Below are 23,236 nucleotides of genomic sequence, written 5' to 3'. Positions count from 1 at the left end.
CGGACCTTTCAGGTCTACAAAAATTTTCAAATGAAAAGCTCACAGGTGTGTTTATTAACTCAGTGTTGCAGAATCACAGTGATTCATTAAAAACGTCTGCAGAAGTTGCAAACTTATGATTCATGTCATAAGTTATGATACACTGCTCTCCCCTGCATAAGCTGTTTTTATAGATTAAAAGTATCAGCAATACTGGCCATACATTTACTTGGTATCACATCTATCCCACAATCTGCAGTACTGCACACACTAAGATCACAGTGGACAGATTCTGTCTCTATGCCGGGAACGTCTGTGTTTCCCGGGATCAGCTGTTGCAGATTGTTGGTGCATGGAGGGCTGGGGCCTCTTCTGCCCCCCCTAACGGAGACCACGTAGGTAGTCGGAGGCTGTAAGACAGCGGCTCTCTGGAGAAGTCTGATACCTCAGGAGGATGACAGGATTCAACCAGAGAAGCTGCTTCATTATAAAGTCTGTGGTTTATAACTGAAAGCTATGATACACATAAACACCCGTCCATGCACTTAAGTAGTGAGTGAGTATTCACTCCAGTGATGAGCTGTGAGAAAGAAACTGCACACACAGCGATCGGGCATTATCAGTGACCATAAGATTATCATTGCCAAGCAAGGACCTGCAGCTCGAGCAGGCTGAAGAAATCCTTTAATGCTGATGCAGGCTTCACAGTGTAGAAACGAGAACTCTAAGAAACAACACAACAGAAGTCATGTATGAAACACAACACAGTTAACATGTGAAGCACTTAAAAGAAAACACAAATAAAACACTTCCAGTGAGGTGTGGCGATTTAAACATTGCCTGTACTGCTCAGCAGTTGTAATGGCATCAAGAATATCTGCACATAGTTCATAATTACAATTAGAACTAGAAAGATTTGCATTTCCTGCGAAAATGCAGTGTGGATGCTTTAAAGCTGAAGCTGTCTGCAAAAACTAGCTGAAAAAGCTGAAAAGTTGCAGAAATTGTACAAACTTTGCAGAAGCAAAGGAACTTTGCTAAAATGGAATAACTTAGCAGAACTGCAATATCTTAGAGGAAACATAATACTTGGCAGAAATATAATAGCATAGCAGAACTTAGCAGAAATATTGTAACTTACCAGAAACATGATAACTTCTCAAAAATACAAGTATTTAGGAGAAATAGTATAAGATAACAGAAAGAATATATTTAGCCAAAAATACTTAAACATTACAGAAACACTATGATTTAGAAAAATAGTACAACAGAGCAGAAATATTGTGATTTACCAGAGACACTGTGATGAACTATGAATATTGTAATTTTAAATCAATACTATGTTTTAGCACAAATACTATAATTTGACAGAAATACTATATTTAGCACAAATCTTATAAAATAGCAGAAATAGTATGATTTAGCACAATAGTAATAACTTAAACAGAAAAATTGGAAAAGCAAAATGGACAGCTGAAAAAATGCTGAACATGCTGAGGGTCCCTCAAATATACTTGTTAAATGAAAAAAATTGGCAAAAAAAAAATATAACAGCCACACAATCACAAATATGGACACATATGGAAACACACATGCACAGAGAGACACACACAAGATCCAATTCAGTCAACCAGTCTAAATATATTGAATTTGAATCTTACAATGAGACCATCCCATAAAAAGGCTCTCTCTCTCTCTCTCTCTCTCTCTCTCACACACACACACACACACACACACACAGAGAAGTAAGTTTCTAGCTCAGTCAAGCAGCCTTGGAGCTGCTGAATTTGAATCCACCAATCAGAGAGCCTGTGCACTTTTTCCCGCCAAAACAGGTGCACGCAGCACAGAGAGACACAGGATTTTTGCAGTCTATTTCTCATAATGACGACTCCCCTCAAACAAATGACCATTTTCGGAAACCCAGCAAAAATACCTACGTTTTGATGTATAATTTGTGGAAGTTGAGTGAAGATTGAGCAAGTAGCAACAAGTTGTTCGGACATGAAGAGAAGACTGCAAAACCTTCAGTGGCACACTGGAAGCCAAGTGCATAGCAACCATAACAACGCATGTATTTTGTGAAAAATCACAATTTTGCAACTGAAAACTTTAAGAGGCATAAAGGTAAAAGATTTGAAAAAGCTGAATCATACCTGAATAGCCCAATAATTTGAGAACATTTTAAAGTTTGAATGGTTGTTCTACGTGAAAATATGAGGAAGTAGTTAAGTTTCAGAAACAAGCAAATTTTAGCAGAATTGCAGAAGTTTCCCATTCATTTCAATGGGACAAATTAAGCTTAATATTTTAAAAAGTATAATAGTGAAAAATACCAAAAGACATAGCAGGAATTAGCAGAAATAGCAGAATATTTTAAAATTTGAACGGTGAAAATCGGCTGAAAATTGTGGAAGTAGTTAAGTGCCAAAAAGTGTACGGAAGTCCCAAGAGGAACTCAATAGTGTGGATGCTTAAAGCATCCACACAATGAACATTTCTTTCACTAAACTCAAAGTCACTCATTATAGAGCGACATCACTATTTTAACGCAGATGCTCTGATGTAGTAGGTCCAAATACAGGATGGTGGGTCACCCACCCTCCTGCTCCAACATGGTAGGAAAATTATACGGTAGAAAATGTTTATATTCATAACAATGTGAATTTTCTGCTTTAAATACTTTTATATATGTTTTTAAAATGGTCCCTCCACCCACTTTTAGTCCTTTTTCAGACATTGAAATCGGAGGAAATGTTCCAAAAATGTGCTGATTTGAAAGTGAATGATGCCGATCTTTGTTGCCATAGCACAGATTTGTCTGAGACATCATCGAGTGTCAGCCTGTGCCTCTAAGGAGCGTCCAGCATCCTGTTCATTGTCCATTTCTATCATAATGCACGCACTGGGGTTAAATATTGAATAACAATGTTCTTCCCACAGAGTTCAGACTCAATACTGTTAATAACAGACAATCATAGGGTCCTGCTGTCCACACTGTTATAGTTCTTACAGAAATACAGGCTGAAACATACAGACAGGAGCAGCTAAGAGAAGAAGAAATGTGCTGAAACTGTCAGAAAGGAGATTTATTTGTTTCCACTTTACATGTGAGCAGCACAGCAAACACAGTGAAGCCAGTTAACCTCAAAGTCCACCAGTCACAGTGGACACAGGACAAAGCTTCGACTTTCATTACCATCAAACTTTGTTGGGATTTAACATTTACTTCAGCCTCCTTTAAATTTGATTCATGTGACATCAGGACAACATTCCAGGGAGAAGCGATCGAGCGGCGTCCCCCCGGTGTTTTATCCCACATCTCGTACTCAACGTTTCTTTCAGCCCAGAAAAGTTCATGTGATCATCGAAGATTTAAGCGTCAGCATCAAAATAAAAAAGAGCCAGATTTCAACCAGCTCCTAAGAATTTCAGGGACCTGTACAACCGTCACAATTTCAGTAAGAATCTTTCATGGTTTCATCAAATATGCTAAAGTCAGTCCAACATAAACTGGTCAGTTCTGAGGAAGCTCTGTGATTTCATATGGAATGGCTCGGGCTCGAGTATCACATCCAAGGTTGTGTCAGATAAGGAAGAGAAGTGGAAAACAGCAGGACACCTGCAGCCTGGTGATACAGGAGCAATAAAAGCTGCACACAGTGCTATCAATGATCACCAGCAGTTATCAAACTGAAGCTAGACACCCGGATGTTTCTTTCACAGCACATAACAACATTTTAAACTGCTACAGTTTCAGTTATGCACGGCGAGGTTTGTCGCACACCTAGATCACACAGCCTTATACAAACAGGAAGAGGCGTGCTCAGCTCCACCTTCTCTGAGGCTACCCTGTAAATGTCACACGTGCCTCACAAGGAAAGATCTCAGCTGCCACCCTGAGAGTGGTGAAGGCAAACGTCCAGCCTGGCTCCAGTGGCTAGTGCAGGTTGGGATACTTCACGCAGAATCTGTCAAAGGCATCATATATGGCCTGTCTGGAAATGAAACAGGTAACGTTAACGTAGCAAAGCTGTCCATGACAAACAAATCATATACGTAAAAATGATGAAATGTGTGAAATACTGTGAGGGTGGCCCAACTCTAACATCAGATTAACCAGACAACAGCCACAGTTTAACGAACATTCTCAGACATGTTAAACCGTCCACAGCCAGTTATCTGTCTATATGTACCACGCCTGAACCAGGAAGTGCAGCTGTGACACTTCTACAAACAACTTTGGCTCCTGTGAACAATTTCTAGACTTTCTTTGAATTTGACGTCATATTTGGTACAGTGGAGACATCATTCAGGCATTGACATCTAGTCTAAATTCATATTCATAATGAAGGACGCTCTGGTCCATGACGCTCATTGTATTGTTACTAATGTCAACTTTCTGCTATAAAACAGCAACGTTTCAAAACTAGAGCTTGTAGAATAGAGCAGATAAATATGGATTGTGTGTATTCTCAGATTTTGCATGTTTTTGTGTGAGTATAGTTTAATTAGGCATAAATGAGAAACTTAAAAAACATCTTTTGGATCATTTTCGACACTATAACTTTACCTGAATATATTCTGTTTAAATAGGTATGCACTGATGTGTCCTCCTCTCAGATATCTGACTTCACAGCCTGGCCAGATCTCCTGCAGACTCAGGACTCCTGTTCGGGGCACATATGCATCCTCTTTGGCCTGGACGACAACGATGAGACTGGTATCTACAGGAACTGCAGCAGAGAGGGAAACACAGGGACATCTACACAACATTCTTTCACTTTTGTGCAAAACACATGCAAATCTTTTCTGCCAGAAGAGGGTGGTAGACACAGCAGGAACAGTGAGCTGTTAAACATGACTGAAGATCAGCTGGGTCCTCTGCAGTGACCTGTGCCTCCTCTCACCTCACACCTTCTTGTATAAGCCAGGACGAAGCTCATCCTATTTCCCTCACAGTGTTCTAGCTTCACAATGACAATCCTGGAGAATGATTACAATCCCTGTGTCGTTCATCCAGCAGCAGAACTGATCTTCTGTGCCTTTTGATGGTGTATCAGTATCAAACATTCAATAAATCCTTTGAACACAATATTAAAAGTAAAAATAATCACGCTGGAGATTGTGTACTGTTCAAGTAACAGAGACAAAAGAGCTCGTAAGGAACTGTCTACATACGGCCCAAGGAGCGAGGACACAGGTGGGACAAGTCTCTATTTTAGCAACGAGCAGAAAACTGACACTTCCTGTGTAAAAGCAGATTAAACAAAGGCTCTACAGGTGCGAAAAAGACGGTGCTGAGTTTCTCTGATCTGAGGAGAACATCGTTTTTCATCAGCTTGTTGCGAGTCTCTTAATTCTTTCCACACTTGGCTGATATTCCTTCTATACGGTTTCAATTTTACAAGCCAACGCCTTCGTGGTGTCATTGTCCATCTTTCTGTTTTGGCGTCAGTAGTCTCACTCATTGTGCCATGCTCCAGTATCCACACTTTAATGGCAACAAACAAACCAGTATGACCATCACGACCTTCAATTCATCAAACGTCAGCAGCCAACGCTTTTATCACAGCATCAGCTCTTTAGTATCACCGCCAACTGTAACGACACCACCTGCAACCTTATTGGTCAAAACCATTTCTGACGGCTGTGATGTGCTGCTGACAACAACCATATACATTTGTGTTATATACTGGCATGTGTAGAATATACTTGTATATAGGGATGGGTATCGTTTAGGTTTTATCCGATACCGGTGCCAAATCGGTACTTTTGAAACGGTGCCGGTGCTTAAACGGTGCTTAAAGAATGGAGAACACAAAATTGGTCCTCTCATGTTCAGCTGTTTTTTGTAAAAAGATAACAATGTTAGCCTTTTCTGCAGCTATGGGGCATATATGGCATCACTCTTGGCTGGAAGCAGTGCTTAAACAATGGAAAACACAAACTTTGTCCTAAACCTCTCATGTTTAACTGTTTTCCACTTTTTCTTTGGTCATTTTAGCCTTTTTGGCCAGGATGAAGGGAGTATCTGCCATCAAACAAGAAGACAGCTGCATGTAGCTATGATGATGTTTGCTAGTTCACCTTACATGCATTAATGTAATAACGTGGTTAGCCTACTCAACGTAAATTACACACGAACAACATGAAGTTACTCACGCAGAGAAGAACGGCTGCTGCTGCATCATCATCCTCATCATTTCTGCTATACTGGCAGGGCTAGGGGCCAGGACTCTCCTCTTCGTGTTTTGGGGGATGTTGCATAACAGGCAACCCACCCGCAGTAGATGTGTGAGGTCTCGCAGCAAGCTATCAAATACGGCGCATTTCTGGGCTTTTAAAAAAAACCGCTATGCGTCGCCAGGTGTTTCATCAGATTTGAGTTGTTACCTCCTTTGACAGTATCACAGTATCAGCTTAAAGCACTTGTTGTTGCTGAGTTTGCATATTTTGCTGTGAAGTACAGCCAGACTTTGACCGCTTCGCCTTGGGCATTTTTAATCTGTTGCTCTGCTCTAAAAGAACGTACGTACCTGGCCCCGCCTACTATCCTCGGAAACGTAAAATGATTGGCTAGAAGTGTATCACAGCTCAGGAAAAAAAAGCACCGAAATAAAGCACCGAAATGTGCGCTGCTTTTCGGTCTGGTTACTACCGTTTATGTCAGGACACCGGTACCCATCCCTACTTGTATATATATTTTGTAACTTTGTAATATGTTGTATTATCCAGTTACTGTTCTTCATGTCCGGGAGCAACTCTGACCACAGGGATTAATTCAGTGTTGTGATTCTTCGCTTGTTCTTCTTTAAGCAGAGGTGTAATCATTCACTGCAGCACTCACCAGAGAAGTTGGCCATGTGTGTGCACTCATCCATCACTGCCTTCATGAAACTTATAGATTCTTTGTGTAAAGATGGACGACAACATTCGGCGGGATCCGTCCTTCTCCCGTGTGCGTTATATCCACCAAGAGCTCTGAGGAGACAGAAGAAACGGTTTTATGTCCCTTAATAATGAAACATTCTCACTGGGGATAAGACTTGCTTATTCTTATTCCATTATCGATATCACTTTCACAGCTTCTTTGCATCCTTCGGTCAAATGTTTGTGGCTGTGGAACCTGCCTGCAGAAGCTTGGCACACTTGATCAAGTTATTATTTTCCCCACTGTATACTACAGTGCACTGTATACTATTAAGTTAATGCATTTCACATGTCTGACCCTTTTTCACATTTTCCTAGCAAAACAGGAAAATGGAAATGGCTCAAGACTTTTGCACGATACTGGACGTCCATGTTTGTTGATACTGTAACCGTAACAGGTTTATACTGATGGAAAATTGCATGTTACTGTGCACTGTTTGAAACATGCAACAGATGCTCAACCAGATGTTCGACAGCAAGTCTTAAAACACCTGTACTCTTACAATGCAGCATTAATGTGTGATTACACACCAGTTTCAAATGTTATAAACATTCCAACGCATCAGCAGGTGTAGTGATCGAACACTCACGTTGGCAGAGTTTCGAAGCTTGCTCCAACACTGCTCCCCAGTGACAACAGATGCTCTGCTCCGTCTGTGGCCCCACCACAGTCACGTCCTCCGTCCACTCTGCTGCACTGGCTCACTGACAGTTTGTGGTCTTCAGACAGCTCGTGGAAATGCTCGTCCACATTCGTTACAAGTTTGGGACCCATCTTAAAGGAATCAGCCTACCAGCAGTGGACACGCAGCAAAAGATGTAGTCATGCATGTGTTACACGTATGACACAAGACCAAAAACACAACAAGCACAGTTTCACACTTAACTTCTTCTTTTAGTAAACAAAGAAAAATTCAATCTTTGCAAAAAACATTTTACCAGCGTATTAGTGTGTGCAGAGGGAGTGATGAAAGGAAGACACGGGTACTTTCTCCAGTCAGTTGTACTCGTACAGTTGTGAAAGTAATCCGAGTAATATTCTGTACTCCTGTGAAACTGCAGGAACACTTACCCCACAGTACTCCAGCAGCTTGATGATCTCCTCTTCATACCGTGAATTAATTGCATATTGCTTCTCCAGCTGTGTCCAGTTCACTGCTTTACTCAGCACACCCTGCACACACACACACACACACACACACACACACACACACACACACATACATGCAGACACGCACGCACACATGCAGACACACACACACACACACACACACACACACACGCACATTTTTCAGTCATTAACTGTTCCTCCTGCTCAAGAAATGATCAAAATGCAGATAAACATACAACTTTAACCCCTGGAGGGTCCTAGAAAAATGCATACACTATCGGGCTTAGAGCCACAAATCGACCACGCCCAAAAAAGTGCTATAAAAAATTTATATATTAATATTTTATTCCACTTTAAAGTCTTCACCACAAATAAACTCCTGAAAGATCAATAAATGTCAGCTCAGCCAGACTGAGTATCAACAGTCTTATCTGATTTTGACAAACTGAAACAATTTGACTCCCAGTTTCAGCTGCACTCAGACTCTGAACCATGAATTTAACACTAGTATTGGATCAGTAACAGCAGCTTTGCAGGCAGAAACAGTATGAAAGCAATAATAAGTGAATGTGTCCTTATAGATGTACAGCAGGTAGAACTGCTCCTGACCGTGGTGAACACACTGGAGGCTGTGGACCAGGACAAACAGGGAATTAGAGGGATGGGTTTGGGCCAGTTGGTCACTGCCAGGGACGCCATCTGGACACAAAGACACACAAGTGACACACTTTAGAGAGATAACACTGGGCTTGCAAGTTTCTTTCCCCAAATGAAACCAAGATGCTGCTCTGTCCCACTTTACGAACTCGGAGGCTTGTTCTGTTGAAGTGGAAGATTCCCCACCCCCAACATGAGCCCATTGGGTGGGGGACGTACTCTTTAACTTAAACTTAGATTCTCTCTCAAAGGTTTTATTAGGAAATGTAACAAAACCTGGAAATCATGTCTCTTACTGGTGGACACCATCACTTTACTTCCTGAGACTGAAGTGAACTGAGCGAGGCGACATCATAAGTTTGGTGTTTTTTTATTTGATCTTATTTTTACTTTATTTTTTTTCTCCTTTTGTTTAGTTTGGTCCTTCTTGTTATGCTTGTTGTGTGTATGGGTGTGTATGGGTGTTGAGACTGGATCTCTGCGGCGTCTTGTCTCGTGTGGACCTGGTAGGGGGAGAATTCGGATGGGGGTTTGCTGTTGCTAACTTTGTATGTCGTGGCTGAAATCAATAAAACAAAGTTGGAATAAGATGCTGCTCTCTCGTATAACAAGATCGACAACTAAACATTTAGTGGTAAAATGTTATTTGACAAGTTTCTTTGACTCACATATCCTCCCATAGAGATGCCCGTCATTCCCAGGGGCCAGTATCCTTCTCTCTCCAGCCAGCGAAGCAGGACTGTTGATTCCAGGATCAAAGCCCCGCCCATCACAAACAGGTCCGACACATTTTTTAGACTGGATCGTCTAAAACACTCAAATGATATCTATATTCAATTTACGATACGTTCATTTGACCTTTGAGAAAAATCGAGCCGTGAAGTCTGTTTCTATAACAACATCCAACAGCTCAGTGCGTCTCACACAGTCTCGCTTTGTCAAATGAATCAGTTTAGAAACAAACGATGCTTGAAAACGACAGCCTTGCATTTAAAACGTAAATAAAGCCAACAGGTGTTTGAATCAGCCCATAAGTCTGATTTGGAAACATCGAAGACGTTTCTGCCTCTTTTCTCCTTCTTGTTGCAAACATGAAAACTAAATGAGAATCTTTGTCACAAAGTTAAAAATCACTTTTTTTAAATCGACTAAATTTTCCAAACTGGTTTTAATCGATCAAGTCAACTTACAGTTGGTCTCTGGGTTTTCGATAACCATGTGAAGCATCAGTCAAGGAACGTTCGTAGCAGACATTAAATAAAAACAACAACATGACACAGCTGTCTTCTAATCAGGTCACTGGATCGATTCCCAGCTCCTCTGATCTACAAGTGTCCTCGGGCAGGATCGTGAATCGATGCATCCAAGTGCGTCTGTAACAGAAGTGCTCTATGAATATGTGTCTGAACAGGTGGCTGGTAGTGCACACTCTGTTTACAAACAGGTTATTACGGGAACTTTCCACAGCATGTTCGTCATGTGCTTGTTTCATCAGCAGCAGCGGCGACAGCCATCGTACTGACTGAGTTTCCATGTTTGTCGTGAGTTACTTTGAAAGAAAGTTAACAACAAACGATGTTGTTGTTGAAGACAACAGAAGGATATAATAAGGGTTCTCCAGAAGTAATGACGCCATTCCTGCCTCTTTGATCATGGGCCGAGCCATCAGGGTCCGCCGACGCCAGAAAAACTACAGGTCATAGAAACACAAGGACAGAAACAGCATTCCAAAGGTCATCATCACAGCTCCTGGATCCTACAGATTGTTGGGGTCAGTTTCCAGAGTTAACCACACACTTTGACACCATTTATTTATTAAATCTTCTCGTCTGACGCGTTTCTCTGCTTCACAGTAAATCTGGACCTTGAACCAAGTCTGCTGCTCAACTTCTGAGGATTTCTTGCAGTAATGTCAAAAACACAGCACAAGTCTTAGGTCTGAGGAATCATCTGGTCCCTAACAGCTTCTATAATTATGCAAATATGACCTCAAATGAACAACAGCACTAAACATACGACACTCTTCTCTATAAGTCAGAGGACTGGAGTTGATCCGGGGTCTGGACTGTGACGGGTCATTTCAGCTCGTCTGTTACAGACTTGCTTCTGTGGATGGGATCATTGTTCTGCTGCATGAGCCAGCTGTGGTCAGGCTTCAGCTGCTGGACACACAGCCTCACATTTCAGTTAATGTTGTGGTATACAGAGGAGTGGGTGGTCCTGGGGTCTGTGTATCGATGCAGACACAGATCATCCCCCTCCACCTTTGTGCTCACTGTAATCGGTGGAGGCAGATGGCTGCTGGGTCTTTCCTCCTTGGTGTTAATCGACACCTTAATGCTCCAGACTAACAAACTGCTAAAGCCTACGTAGTTTTTCACCCACTCAATGATAAAATGCCACGTGAGGTTTGGATCACCTCGTTTTAGAACCACGGGGGCTCACTACGACATAAGCTGGGTTTCTTTGTGTCAGCTGACACAAGGCTTCCTTCCTCTGTGTGCATTCACATGAAGGGAGTTTGACCCCTTGGATCCAGTGAGCGCTGCCTGCTGCAGTTAGTGACATTATCAAAGCACACGGGATAGAGAACTGTAAACAACACGAACATATATAACAGTGCTGCTGCAAATAAAGACATGTGAGTCGGTCTTGCTGCAGAAAATATTAATTTTGTGATTTGATGATCACGAGCACACGTCATATAAATTCTTTCTTTCACTGCTCGGTGCACTCTGAGAGCTGCTGAACATCAGAGCACATCGAAACGTTACAGGTTACTCTGTGTTTGGGACTCTGTCCTATAGCCTGATAATGGATGAGATACTTGGTGATAAAAAGCTACTTTCTTTATATCCATGTGCTTTGTTTTACATGATTGTGGGAGGGAAGTGAACACTGCTCGTTGTTATTTCAAAGGAAAACAAGATTGTCAGTGGCCTTTATGGCCCACTTTGATCTTAGATGGTCTGGACCAGTCAAACTCCGCTTCTGTCAGTGTAAAGAAGTTAGAACTACAACTGTTTTTCTACTTGATAAAGAAAAAGCTGCTGTGGCAAAGACAGAAATCCATCAGCACAACTCTGGACTTACATGGTTTTATTTTTTTGGTTTGGTATTGTAAGTATTTGTTTCAGCATTATGAGTTCTGTGGCGGCTGCCTGGGAGCACATTCATATTAAAATAAAGGTAAGAGTCTTACATGGTCTCCAGTCCCAGCTAAGTGGATACATACTGGTCTGTTCTTCTGCCATCTCTTAGGAACTATGAACTGGAACCTGGAACAACACAAACGATGAGAGCCGCAGGTCTACAGGCAGCATTCCCACAGCATAAGTAAATCCTCTTCAAACATTTTCAGCACAAACACAGCTTACATTTCAGCCCTAACGACTCATGTGGCTAGCTCCAAATTCAGCAAATACAACCTCAGATGGAGCAGAACATGGCACATTAAACTATATCATTAATTAGGGCTGGGCCATATCACACCGTTCACGGTAATGTTGGGCAACGATAAGAAAATGAAATATGGCGATAGAATGTGGGTAAAATGCGCATGCGCATGGCGGCGACGCAGAATGAGAAGAGCGAAAGTGGATCGTTGAATGAAACGATGAACCTGAACTGGTTTGTAAAAATGCAGCTTCACTGGTGTGGAACTGGTTTAGCTTTCCTCCGTCAGACACACAACAAAGCACTATTTTTGGTAGCGCATGCTAGCGGGCCGCCGTTATTACCGTGTTGTTTGGAAAATACGGCGCACTTAAAATAAATCCTTTGATTGTTCTGAAAGTCGACAGAGCCCCTTATAATCCCGTGTGCCTTATGTATGAACTCTGGTTGTGTTTACTGACCTCGAACTGATTTTATGTGCACGGCGCTCGAAAATCTGTCAAATGTTTCAGTACGACTTTGCTGAGCTACGAAGCCGCACCGCTTGATGGATTGTCGGAGCGTTACGGCTATCGTAGGCGGAGCCTGACGGAGTGATACGTACTGTGCTTCAACATAATATTACCTTATTGTGTGTGTATGACCTCTTTTTAAGTGTTGTCGATATTATACTTGGTTATGCTGAGGATGTGTCGGCCAGTTTCCACTGGAAATGCCTTTTGGTTAAACTGTCAGCAAGGAATTTGCACTGTTAAATGTTTATATAACTTTAATGCACTTAAAAAAAGCTGCTTGTTTAAGTGAAAATACATTGATGGGTTTGTTTGTTTTTTGCACTAATAAAGTTGTGGAGTCTTAAAGTATTTTGTCTCGTGTCAATTATATCGTCAGTTATATCGTTATGGCAAGTTTTCAAATGTATATCGTGATAAATATTTTGGTCATATCGCCCTGCTCTATCTTTAATTATTTAATAGAAATTAAGGCAAATTGCAGAAACACTCTTATTGTTTGTATAGGAGTTAAGAACATTTAAAACACCAGTGCTAGTCAAAAGTTGCTACTTAAAGCAGCACAATGCAAACGTTCCTCTGTCAGGCCTCCTCTGTGGTTTGTTGGAAGTGAAGGTCTAGTATTGGAGGGTCTGGGCATCCATGCTGTTCAGGCAGTTATGAAGAGCAGCTGTTGCATTAATGACAATGCAGCAGCTTCTTGGTGTGAATCGAAGTGCACTCTGAAAACGACTCCTCCAAACGTGCTCCACTAGACTCCCAGTGTGCATATGGCTGTAGCACCTTTGCTCAGGTGTAATTCAGGTGTGGTGTAAACAAAAACTTTGAGCACGCCCACTGTCACCAAGCAACAATAATGATCATCTCCTCTTCCAAACACAGTGATGAGTTAAAATCCAGGAATCATGAGTGACACCTTTCAAACATGAAAGAATATTTGAAAACTGTAACTGGGGAGTGCATACACCCTGGACATTAATGGAAAACCAGTTCTTGGGATTCCTGTATTGCTCAGCATCTGGGATGGAGCGACGTTTTGTGGTTCCACTGATGCAGCCGATGACTCCTGGAAAGTTCCCAAATTCATAGAACTTGTAATTAACTCAGGTTTCAGCATCTGGGAAGTTTATGTTCTGTCTTCTCAATCCACAAATGGTCCTGCACACAGTGAACGACACTGTTGGTTCACCGAGCCCACATAAACCCCCAGCTTCTCTGTGGAAGGTGCCAAAAGACACAAAGTTAAGAGCACCTGGAGACTTACTGGACTTACTGGGCGAAAGACTGGGTTCCAAAATGAAGTGATCTCCACATCATTTACTTTATGCATTCGAAACGAGCTCGAAAACTGATGTCATCAAAAAGCTTCAGTGGATGACTTCTGTCAGCAATTTGTCTAGCAGACGGTTTTCATTGATCATCTCTGAGATTCTCCAAGTAACCCATGTTATTCACCAAACAACATGAACTCTGAAGTTAAACCTGCCTGCTCGGACGTTCTATTTAAACTTCAGTTTATGCCTGGACTAGCTCTGATCTCCCTCCAGTAAACAAGCGTAGTTTAGTCAGGAATAGGCTTAGTCTGGCACTGTTTATACCGTGACTGAGGAAGCAGATTTCTGTTAGTCTGCATTGGCTGTTTAAATCTAGGACTAGCTTTAATCTCTGCCTGGGAACCCGCCCCTATAGAGCGCCTCAAGTGCTCAGGTAGAGTAGATAAGCACTAGATAAGAACCAGTCCATTTACGGCTGCTATAAACAAGAATGGGTCGCTCTCAGGAGCTCAGTGACTTCCACCAAAGCACCGTGACAGGATGTCACCTGTGCAACGAGTCGCTGCCATAGATTTCACAGTCAGCTGTTAGTGGTATTATAACAAAATGGAGCCATGAGGAGGATGGCTGGGTACCATTACACAGCAGGGTCAGCTTCAGCTGAATTTTTGTTAAATAAATAACGACGCTGTAATTTCTGCACATCTGAGGTTGTATTTACCTGATTTGAAAAATTGGTAAGAACAAGATGTTTTTAACCATGTGCTGATATGCAAAACCTCAGACGTGACAGAGGGTATATGTGTCACGAGTTCAAGAAGTTTGAGGGTAACAATGCTGGAGAAAAGAAGGAAAACTAAGCCGAACATTATGTTGCATCATTTTCTTGTTCCTGTTTTTATCTCGTCTTTCTCTAGCTGGTCATTGCATGCGTCTGCCACCCTGAGCTTATTTTCCTGTAACTATAACAGAAAATATTCATTAAAAAAAGGTTATTCAATGAATGTTTCAAGTTTAAAACAATAACTGAATAACTTTATTTTAAAACCCCGTCTGTATGTTTGAAAGACCCTAAACCAGCATCCACTTGGCCCTCTGGACAAAGCACCGCATCAAACTCGGAAACAACCCATTCTCCTGTCTATTCTCTGTCTCCTTTCATTGCAGTGGCAAACAACAGCACCTCTTGTACCTGGCCTTTACAGCCTCTTGTGGCAGGATCCCAGGAACCAAATGCTCCAGAGGAGAGATAAAGAAGCCCTCTTGGACATGACAGTCAGCAAGCTCCTCTGTCTGCACACAAACACACAAATAATAACTAATAATACAAAAACAAAACAGCACAAGAAGGAAAAGAGAGGAAATAAATGATGTACCTTGTTTATATAAACGGGATAGTCCTGAGGAACCAGAGACTTGCACTTCTCTCTGTCTCCAATTATCTTTCGAAACTCAAAGATTCTACAAAACAAACAGACACATCAGTTTGCAGCTGAGGACGTGCTGATCTCATCCACGACCTGCTCACTGTAAGCTGGAGGTTACCACCTGATGAAGTGCGGGCGAAGGCAGCTCGACCACCACTAGCTCTAGGAAATCACATGATAGGGCGGGGCCGGGTTTCACAATGACCTCACCCTGGCTGATTGTGAGCCACACCCGTTTTCACGCCTTGGCTCGTGTGATTGGGTAGAGGATCAAGAGGGGGTCCATGACCCTCTTGGGGGGTCTCACTAATTTAGAAGATCATTTAGCCTAGAACAATATAAAATAATGATAAACCAACAATTATAGAAAAAAAGCTAAGACACCTTCCTGTTCATCACTGACTGAAGAACCAACCCCAGCTGCCTTACATAAGACTGACACTGACTGATCCAGAGTTAACTTCAACTATCACTTCCTCCAAACCATCAAGTCTATTAGATTCAATTCTAAGCTGCCCAAATAAGTACTACCATTAATTAATGCTTCAGTCTTAAATATGATCAGTCTATGCCACTGATGGGCTACAAACCTTTAAGGTGGTAGTAATTAAACTGTGCATTACTCCTCCCAGCTCTCTTAGCTAATTATAGGCCAATCCTTCCTTTTAATTTCCAAAACTCTTGAAAGAGCAGCTGTGTGTCTGTAAAGCAGTTAACTGGTCATCAGCTACAGTACTGCAGAGAAACTCAGGGTTGTTCTTCAATGCGTGATGAGCAGGAAAATGCCCTAGCTGTGCAGAGGGCTGTTTGTACAGCAACAAACTCTTTTTCCAGGCTGAATGAAGATCTTCTAAATTACTAAGACACCATTTCTTCTCAAGCTTATGAGTCAGCTGCTTTACGATGTGTGTTTAAGACATAAGAGAGTCAAGTACTTGTGATTTGAGGTTTTGTTTTTGGGTCAGCATATCCAGAGTCGTACACAGTGAGGATGTAAGTCTATTAACGAGATGATCAACCTGTGTGGAGGGTTTGGGTACTGTGTGGTGCACAGTACTGAAGAGCATGACAGAGGAGGAATTATGTCCTTAAACTTAGTTATAACACTTTTCAAGACATACTGTCAGTTAATGTATTCCCAAGTTTCAACGTAACTTTATTCTTTCATGAGTTATTTACAAGTTTCTCTTTGTTCACAGCCATTGACATGTCGAAGAGGTTAACACGTGAGGATTGAAATTGTGTTGATATCTGGTGAACGCAGTAACCGGGTCATTGCAGCAGATTTCAATGCAAGACCCCCTACGAGACCACCCATCTCCCATGCTACAGTCAGCAAACTGCTTGCTCGTGAAACTGGTTCAGTGTTGGATTTGCCAAAATGTGGACGCAAGAAAACTGTCACTAATGAAGAAACATCAGTGGCTGTCCTAGCTTCATTCAGCATGAGCCCACAGCGTAGCACTCGCCGCATGTCACCGGAGAGTGGCATTAGTCCAACATCCCTTCGGCGGATATCAGCTACTCACAAATGGCACCCTTACAAACTCCAGCTACTGCAGCATCTCAGCGAGGATGACCCAGATCGGCCACAGAATTTGCAGAATGGGCAAAACAAAAACTGGAACAGGACCCTCAGTTCACGCAGAAGATTTTGTTCAGTGATGAGACAAACTTCTATGTGAATGGTGTTAACAAACAAAACCACCGCTATTGGTCTGACACTAACCCACACTGGATGGATCCCTCCAAGACTGTTGGAACAACAAAAGTGATGGTTTGGTGTGGTATATGGGGAACAACGATAGTGGGTCCATTCTTCATCACTGGAAACCTCAAGGCCACTGGATATTTGAAGTTGCTACATGATGATGTGTTTCCCTCTTTATGCACTGAAGCTGGCATGTTCCCTGAGTTTTTCCAGCAAGATGGTGCACCACCACATTATGGGTGCAGGTCCGAGCATTCCTAGATGAACAGTTTCCTGGAAAGTGGATTGGTCATCGTGGGCCAGTTGAATGGCCCACAAGGTCTCCCGATCTGACCCCCTTAGACTTTTATCTTTGGGGTCATCTGAAGGCAATTGTCTATGGTGTGAAGATACGAGATGTGCAGCACCTGAAACTACGGATACTGGATGCCTGTGCTGGCATTTCTCCTGCGGTGTTGCTATCAGTGAGTGAAGAGTGGGAGAAGAGGGTTGCATTGACAATCCAACACAATGGGCAGCACATTGAACACATTTTATAAGTGGTCAGAAACTTGTAAATAAGTCATGAAAGAATAAAGTTACGTTGAAACCAAGCACACCATTGTTGTTCTTGTGACATTACCAATAAGTGTGATGTGTCACATGACCCTCTTCCTATTGAAAAAACTAAAGTTGTATCCAAGATGGCCGACTTCTACATGGCCACCATGGTCACCGCCCATCTTGAGGAGTTTGCCCCCTCACATATACTAATGTGCCACAAACAGGACTTTAGTATCACCAACCATTCCCATGTTATTACAGTGTATCCATAGAAATGGCCCACCCTGTAGAGTAAAGTGGGCATCTACAATTCCACCCCTCAGGCAGGAGGCTCCGGTCCATTCGCACCAGAACCTCTCGCCATAAGAACAGTTTCTTCCCCTCTGCTGTTGGACACATGAACAATAACCGTATGACTGTTCCCGCCACTAACACATGACCCTACGCTGTGTTCACTGCATCATTCCATGTTTGGCACTGATCACCACCTGCACTCATGTATATATCTATCTACTTAGCACTTTTAATTTTTATGTTTATTTAAGCGTAATTTATGACAGTATGTTTGCACTAAGTACCGCAGCAATTTCCTAATGTTGTAAACCTGCTCAACATTTGGCAATAAAACCCTTTCTGATTCTGATATCACAAAGAATCAACTTTTCTTCTGTGGTTGGCTTCACTGTGTGGTTGAATTTAGCACAACTGCAGTACTCCCCGACAGGACACTTGCGCTGCACTTGCTAAACGCAGGCGGGAAACAGTTATTGTTTGGTGCACGTACAGAAAACATTGGGTTTCAGAGTGCAGTGCATGCCCCGTCCTATGTGAAAGGGCCATGACAAAATGCTTCATACCTCTTGAGGTCTTCAGGCTTCCCCCATCCCCCAATAAAGAGTTTGGTGAGGAGCAGCCTTCGGTAGAATACATCCAGTCGGCTCACACCCATGGACCAGCCCCTGGCATCTACAAAGAGAAGGACATGCTTTATTCTGAAAGTGCTTACTTCCTGTAGGATTGTTAAGAACAGAAAATAACAAAAAAAAGTCAGATGCTAATACATCTTTGTTTGACAACTGAGCAATATACCTCCCCCAAAAAAGGTTAAACGAGTCGCTCTACGAGCACCGATTCCTTTGAGTCAGTCGTGTTCTGTCAGGACAAGCAAGGCAGGAAGTGCTTGAATGTCCAATGTAAAGATGAGGATACATGAAGACAAAGGGAATTTCAAATCTCACAGGAAACAGTAGTTTGCATCTGTTTTAAAAGCGTGTCTTTCTCACAGTGATAACGGCTGGAACTCAGTAAGCTCAGAGGCCAGCAGTGTTTTTCTGGTGGTTTGTGCATGTACATTATGGATAAACCACTGGTCTATGACAGTAAACTGATGGGAGAGCAACCTGCGAGACAAGCTGCCAATGGGTCTGCTTTCACTGTCCTGAGATCAGTTAGGACTAGTGCTTGGTATGGAAAAAAGCTAGCATTAGCAAGTAAATAAGCTTTAGTGATTTAGCATCGTAATAGACAAGTTTCTGTTTGCTAACCACTTGGCCAACATGATGCTAAAGGGTGAAAACGTTGCTAACTCCATTAGCTGACCATTATCAAACGTTGGGTCTAATAACACTGGAACACTGAACAGCTGCTTGAGCACCACTTACATGCCAACACTCCTAATTCTGTTTTTTTATTCCTATTTTAATGTCTCCTTGAATATACAGACAGCTAACCATGTCTGCTCAAACCTTTTAATTCAGGTTATTATATTGTTAATAATCATTTTTGAAAAATCAAGACTGATTTAGGATATTTTCAGTGGAAAATACATTGAGGTTCAGACTCTGCCAGCATTTAATGGCTGAATGTTAACTTGTGAACAAATTCAACATAAACAGTTGAGCATCCTGTATTTAACAACTCGCTCTGAAACACATTTCATCCCACTTAAGTCTTAAAATAACTTCAGCCTAGTCTTCACTCAAACATGTGCCAGTTCCCTAATGTGACAGACCTTTTCTCAATCAGTGTGACTGATTACAGCATGAATGACGACTGCAGGAAAACTGGCTGACATAAGCATGATCATCTACTGAGGCAGGGTTAGAAAGATGGAGACAAAACATTTTATTCTTAAAGTCTCTGTCCATATGAGTGAATTATTGTAAAAGCAGTTATGTTAAGTACAAAAAAAGCAAACCAGATATAACAAAATAACAAACTGTGCACTTTGGCAGTGACTTTATGAATGAGGAAAGAGTGTCAGAGAGCTGGTTGAGGTGCAGCAGGAAGGGATAAGTCAGGAAGAAAATCTGCCAGCGAGCATGTTACGTTCACATAGTCTGTCAGCCACCACCTCACAGTTAACAGACTCATTTTTAGCCATCTTCCTGGAATAGGGCGCAGATCTCAGTCCAACAGAGTACATTTAAGATGTGACAGAACAGAGCTGCCGAGTAATCTGAAGGATCATGCAGATCTCCCATTACACTACTCTGATGAAACGTATCACATTTCTCTTCATAAAGTGATATTTCCCCGGTTGGTTGCATTGCCATTTGAAACTGAGCAGATATAAGAACATAAACAAATTTATATATTTCATGTGACTTCTCAACTCTAGCTCTTCTCGCGAGATTTGACAACACTGACATGAGCAGAGGTCGTCAGGGAGGTCTGGCGGCTGACTTGACCTAAAGCTTGATTAGTGCACATTTCTAACAGTGAGCCTTCAGAGGAAATACTTCCTCCACATACTCGGATCACGACGGCGCTTTAGTTTTATGACAGAAACAAATCAGAACAAAGCTGTCAGTGATGTGCGGTACAATGACGGGGTGACTCGTAATTTCCATTTCCATGCATAATCATCACCTTGTTACAGCATAAAACGCTATATCGTCTTCCACTGGTCGCTGTGGGTAGTAACTGTAATAACAACAACACGCTGACAATATAACGCAGAGACCAGCTGTACGACGGACACCGCCACGCGTTTCAACTTGCTGCTAGCTGTAAGTTAGCAAACTTCGCCTTAGTCATTCATTAGCGAGTTTCAAACCATGCAAACACAGAGAGAAACAACAGCACTACCTCAGTCTGTACCCGAACGTATATCTCTGGCTTTGCTCGCACGGCTAGTTGAGCTAAGGAAGGCAAATGTAGTGACTTCGTCAAGCTACTGGGAGGAATGGTCGCAATTTAAAGGAAAAAACGGTCGGAACTTCCGGTGTTCCAGATTAACCGGTTTTCACGTTATCTGATGTTTGTTAACGGTACAACCTGTCAGAACAAGCTCCAAGTTTCAGATTCGCCACATTTTCAGACATTTTCGGAAGAAATTGAATTTTAAAAGACGCGTGTTTAGTTCAGAGTATCAAACATGACTTTTTAAAGATAGAAATATTTTTTAAAAAATCTGTAAGATCATTATTATTATTATCGATAAAATGAAATAAAAAATAAGCGACTGTTCCCCGGACGACAACGGAATATTTTACAAGCCATTTTCATCAGCGGGTTAATTACTTTCTTGCCTTATTTCTTATATCCGTTTTTTGTGGCAGCAACAGACACGGCTGCCGGGTAGAAGCAGCATGCTGACTGGCCACACTTCCAGCTCCTCCCCTGGCTTAGGAGGGACGAATAACTGAATCCATCTTTTTTATTATAAATTTATTTTGCCCGAAAAGCCAGAATCTCAGGTTAAACCTCACAAAATTTCAACAACCACCAAACAGCTAAAACCGTAAATGAGAGCAGAAACACGGATTCTGCACAAAGACGTAAACAGCATCAGGATCAGTGAGATGTCCCACAGACGGCACGGACACTGTTTCGGCGGGCCCGCGCTTTGTGTTTGCGCCCTTTTTGCGCTGATTCTGAGCTGCAGGTTTTATCTCTCTCCAACCAAAATTCACCAAACCAGCAGCAAAAGAAGCAGCAAACTGCGCTTCACATTTGATCAGCATCGTCATGAATTCACTCTGACTTTCGCTGTTTTGCTTCCACCACACTTCATGCACAGCTCTCTCTCTCTCTGTACTTCAAGAACAGTTTCCCGTCTAAAAATCTGTTTTCTGCATTATTCGCTTGCTTGTTACGCACAAGTCTACCGTTGTTTGCAGCGCTGTGGGCCGCTGTTTTTTTACTTTTACTTACTTCCGAAAAGAAAACCTCATTTCTGCTGTTCAATACTGAACAAATTTCAACTTTTTAAAATTATGCAAAATTGCAAAACACTCAGCTGTGTCTCTAATCAAACCGCTGTAACTTTGCTCTGCTTCACTTCAGCAGCATCAGGTAATGTTCATATGCTGATTAATGGTTTTCTTTCGTTTTTTGATCTACTGCAGAATATTTTTATAAAATCCCAGAACAGGAAAATCACCTTCATGTTTTTCTGTGTTTTATCTTCAGCTACTTTGACACAAAGGCCTCTGCTGTGATGCTCACAGCTCTGATAAAGTCTGGCAAGTGTCAGCTTCCTTTTTATAGATATAAAAATGTGGAAATGTACTGATGCTGTAGCGGGAGACTACTGTACCCATAAGGCTGTGTGTGTGTGTATGTGTGTGTGTGTGTGTGTGTGTGGGGGGGGGGGGGGGGTACTTCCGGGAAACGAAGTAAAGTTGGTGAACTTCACCCGAACGTGCTGAGTCCAGTAGTGATGGGATTTCCGGCTCTTTTTAGAGAACCGGCTCTGCAGGTTGTTTTGTTGCTTTAATTCATTTATTATTAACAATAATATAAAATTATGCACAAAAGGAATTACTAATGTAAAAAAAAAGTATTTTTATTTATATATGTTTATATATAAATATATGTGGTGGCCCCTAGAGACAAAACACGTACAAACTTCAAAACACATTTCTAGCTTGAACTGAACTTCCAAAACAGAGCTACCTAGATCAGCGGTCCCCAACCCCCGGGCCTCGGACCGGTACCGGTCCGTGAGTCGTTTGGTACCGGGCCGCGAGAGTTGAGGCTCAGGTGTGAAATGTCTGGTTTTCAGGGTTTTTATCGGTTTTCAGCGTTATTTTATTATCGTCTTTATCGTTTACTCGGTTTCCCTGGGTCTTTTCAGTGTGTTATGAATAAATCTTCTTTTTTTCGGTACCGGTACTAGTTTTATTTTGTTGTATTTATGCGCGACACCTTAAAGGCCGGTCCGTGAAAATATTGTCGGGCATAAACCGGTCCGTGGCGCAAAAAAGGTTGGAGACCGCTGACCTAGATCACGTAAATTACACAATTGAAAGCATGAAAGCATATGTGTATTGTTTGTGTATTCATGCACAAGCATTCATATATATTCAAATCATTAAAAAAAAAAGTTCATTTACCTGTTACTACCACACACCAAATCTGGTCGTGGTACTTGCTGAACTGAGACACACAACAGCAGAGGTCACTATTAATGCTATAAAAGAGGCCTTTGCAAGACATGCAGTTGCCGAGACTGTGGTATCGGACAGCGGGCCGCAAGTTTCATCAGAACAGTTCAAGCACTTTGCTAAAGAGTACCAGTTCACACATGAAACGAGCAGCCCCAGGTACCCCCAAGCCAACGGGGAGGCAGAACGTGCTGTTCGTACCATTAAAGACTTGAAAGGACTGTGACTACAGCAGAGCACTGCTAGCGTGCAGGGCCACCCCACTGGAACATGGGCTCTCACTGGCACAGTTGTTCATGG

At 42.1% G+C, this 23,236-nt stretch overlaps 1 protein-coding gene across 3 annotated transcripts; it reads right to left on the bottom strand.

Moving 5' to 3' along the window:
- Nucleotides 1-3,053: 3,053 nt before the first annotated feature.
- abhd18 (abhydrolase domain containing 18) lies at nucleotides 3,054-20,776 on the bottom strand. 3 transcript variants are annotated; one of them, XM_026181673.2, is made up of 14 exons: nucleotides 20,634-20,776; nucleotides 18,401-18,509; nucleotides 15,239-15,323; nucleotides 15,055-15,155; nucleotides 11,883-11,958; nucleotides 10,286-10,370; nucleotides 9,871-9,898; nucleotides 9,349-9,487; nucleotides 8,633-8,722; nucleotides 7,985-8,086; nucleotides 7,503-7,702; nucleotides 6,830-6,963; nucleotides 4,553-4,715; nucleotides 3,054-3,977 (listed from the first exon to the last, which is right to left on the bottom strand). In XM_026181673.2, exons 2-14 carry the CDS (start codon nucleotides 18,490-18,492, stop codon nucleotides 3,920-3,922), a joined length of 1,353 nt encoding a protein of 450 aa, XP_026037458.1. In that variant the 5' UTR covers nucleotides 18,493-18,509; nucleotides 20,634-20,776; the 3' UTR covers nucleotides 3,054-3,919. The 3 variants fall into 3 exon arrangements, with proteins under 3 accessions (XP_026037458.1, XP_080160412.1, XP_026037480.1); XM_080304286.1 differs by having other exon boundaries at nucleotides 3,054-3,973; XM_026181695.2 differs by lacking the exons at nucleotides 9,349-9,487; nucleotides 9,871-9,898; nucleotides 10,286-10,370.
- Nucleotides 20,777-23,236: the final 2,460 nt, after the last annotated feature.

The sequence above is a fragment of the Astatotilapia calliptera genome, chromosome 2, assembly GCF_964374335.1.
Source record: "Astatotilapia calliptera chromosome 2, fAstCal68.1, whole genome shotgun sequence".
NCBI classification, from domain to species: domain Eukaryota; kingdom Metazoa; phylum Chordata; class Actinopteri; order Cichliformes; family Cichlidae; genus Astatotilapia; species Astatotilapia calliptera.
This window is presented reverse-complemented; position numbering and strand designations above follow the sequence as displayed.

Excerpts from the sequence above, each read along its gene's own strand:
- abhd18 (XM_026181673.2), bottom strand. The coding sequence starts at position 18,492 with ATGGGTGTGAGCCGACTGGATGTATTCTACCGAAGGCTGCTCCTCACC. Across the intron at positions 8,723-9,348 it reads GCATCTCTATGGGAGGATAT|ATGGCGTCCCTGGCAGTGAC; the intron begins GTGAGTCAAAGA and ends CTTTGTGTCCAG. Across the intron at positions 8,087-8,632 it reads CCTCCAGTGTGTTCACCACG|GGTGTGCTGAGTAAAGCAGT; the intron begins GTCAGGAGCAGT and ends GTGTGTGTGCAG.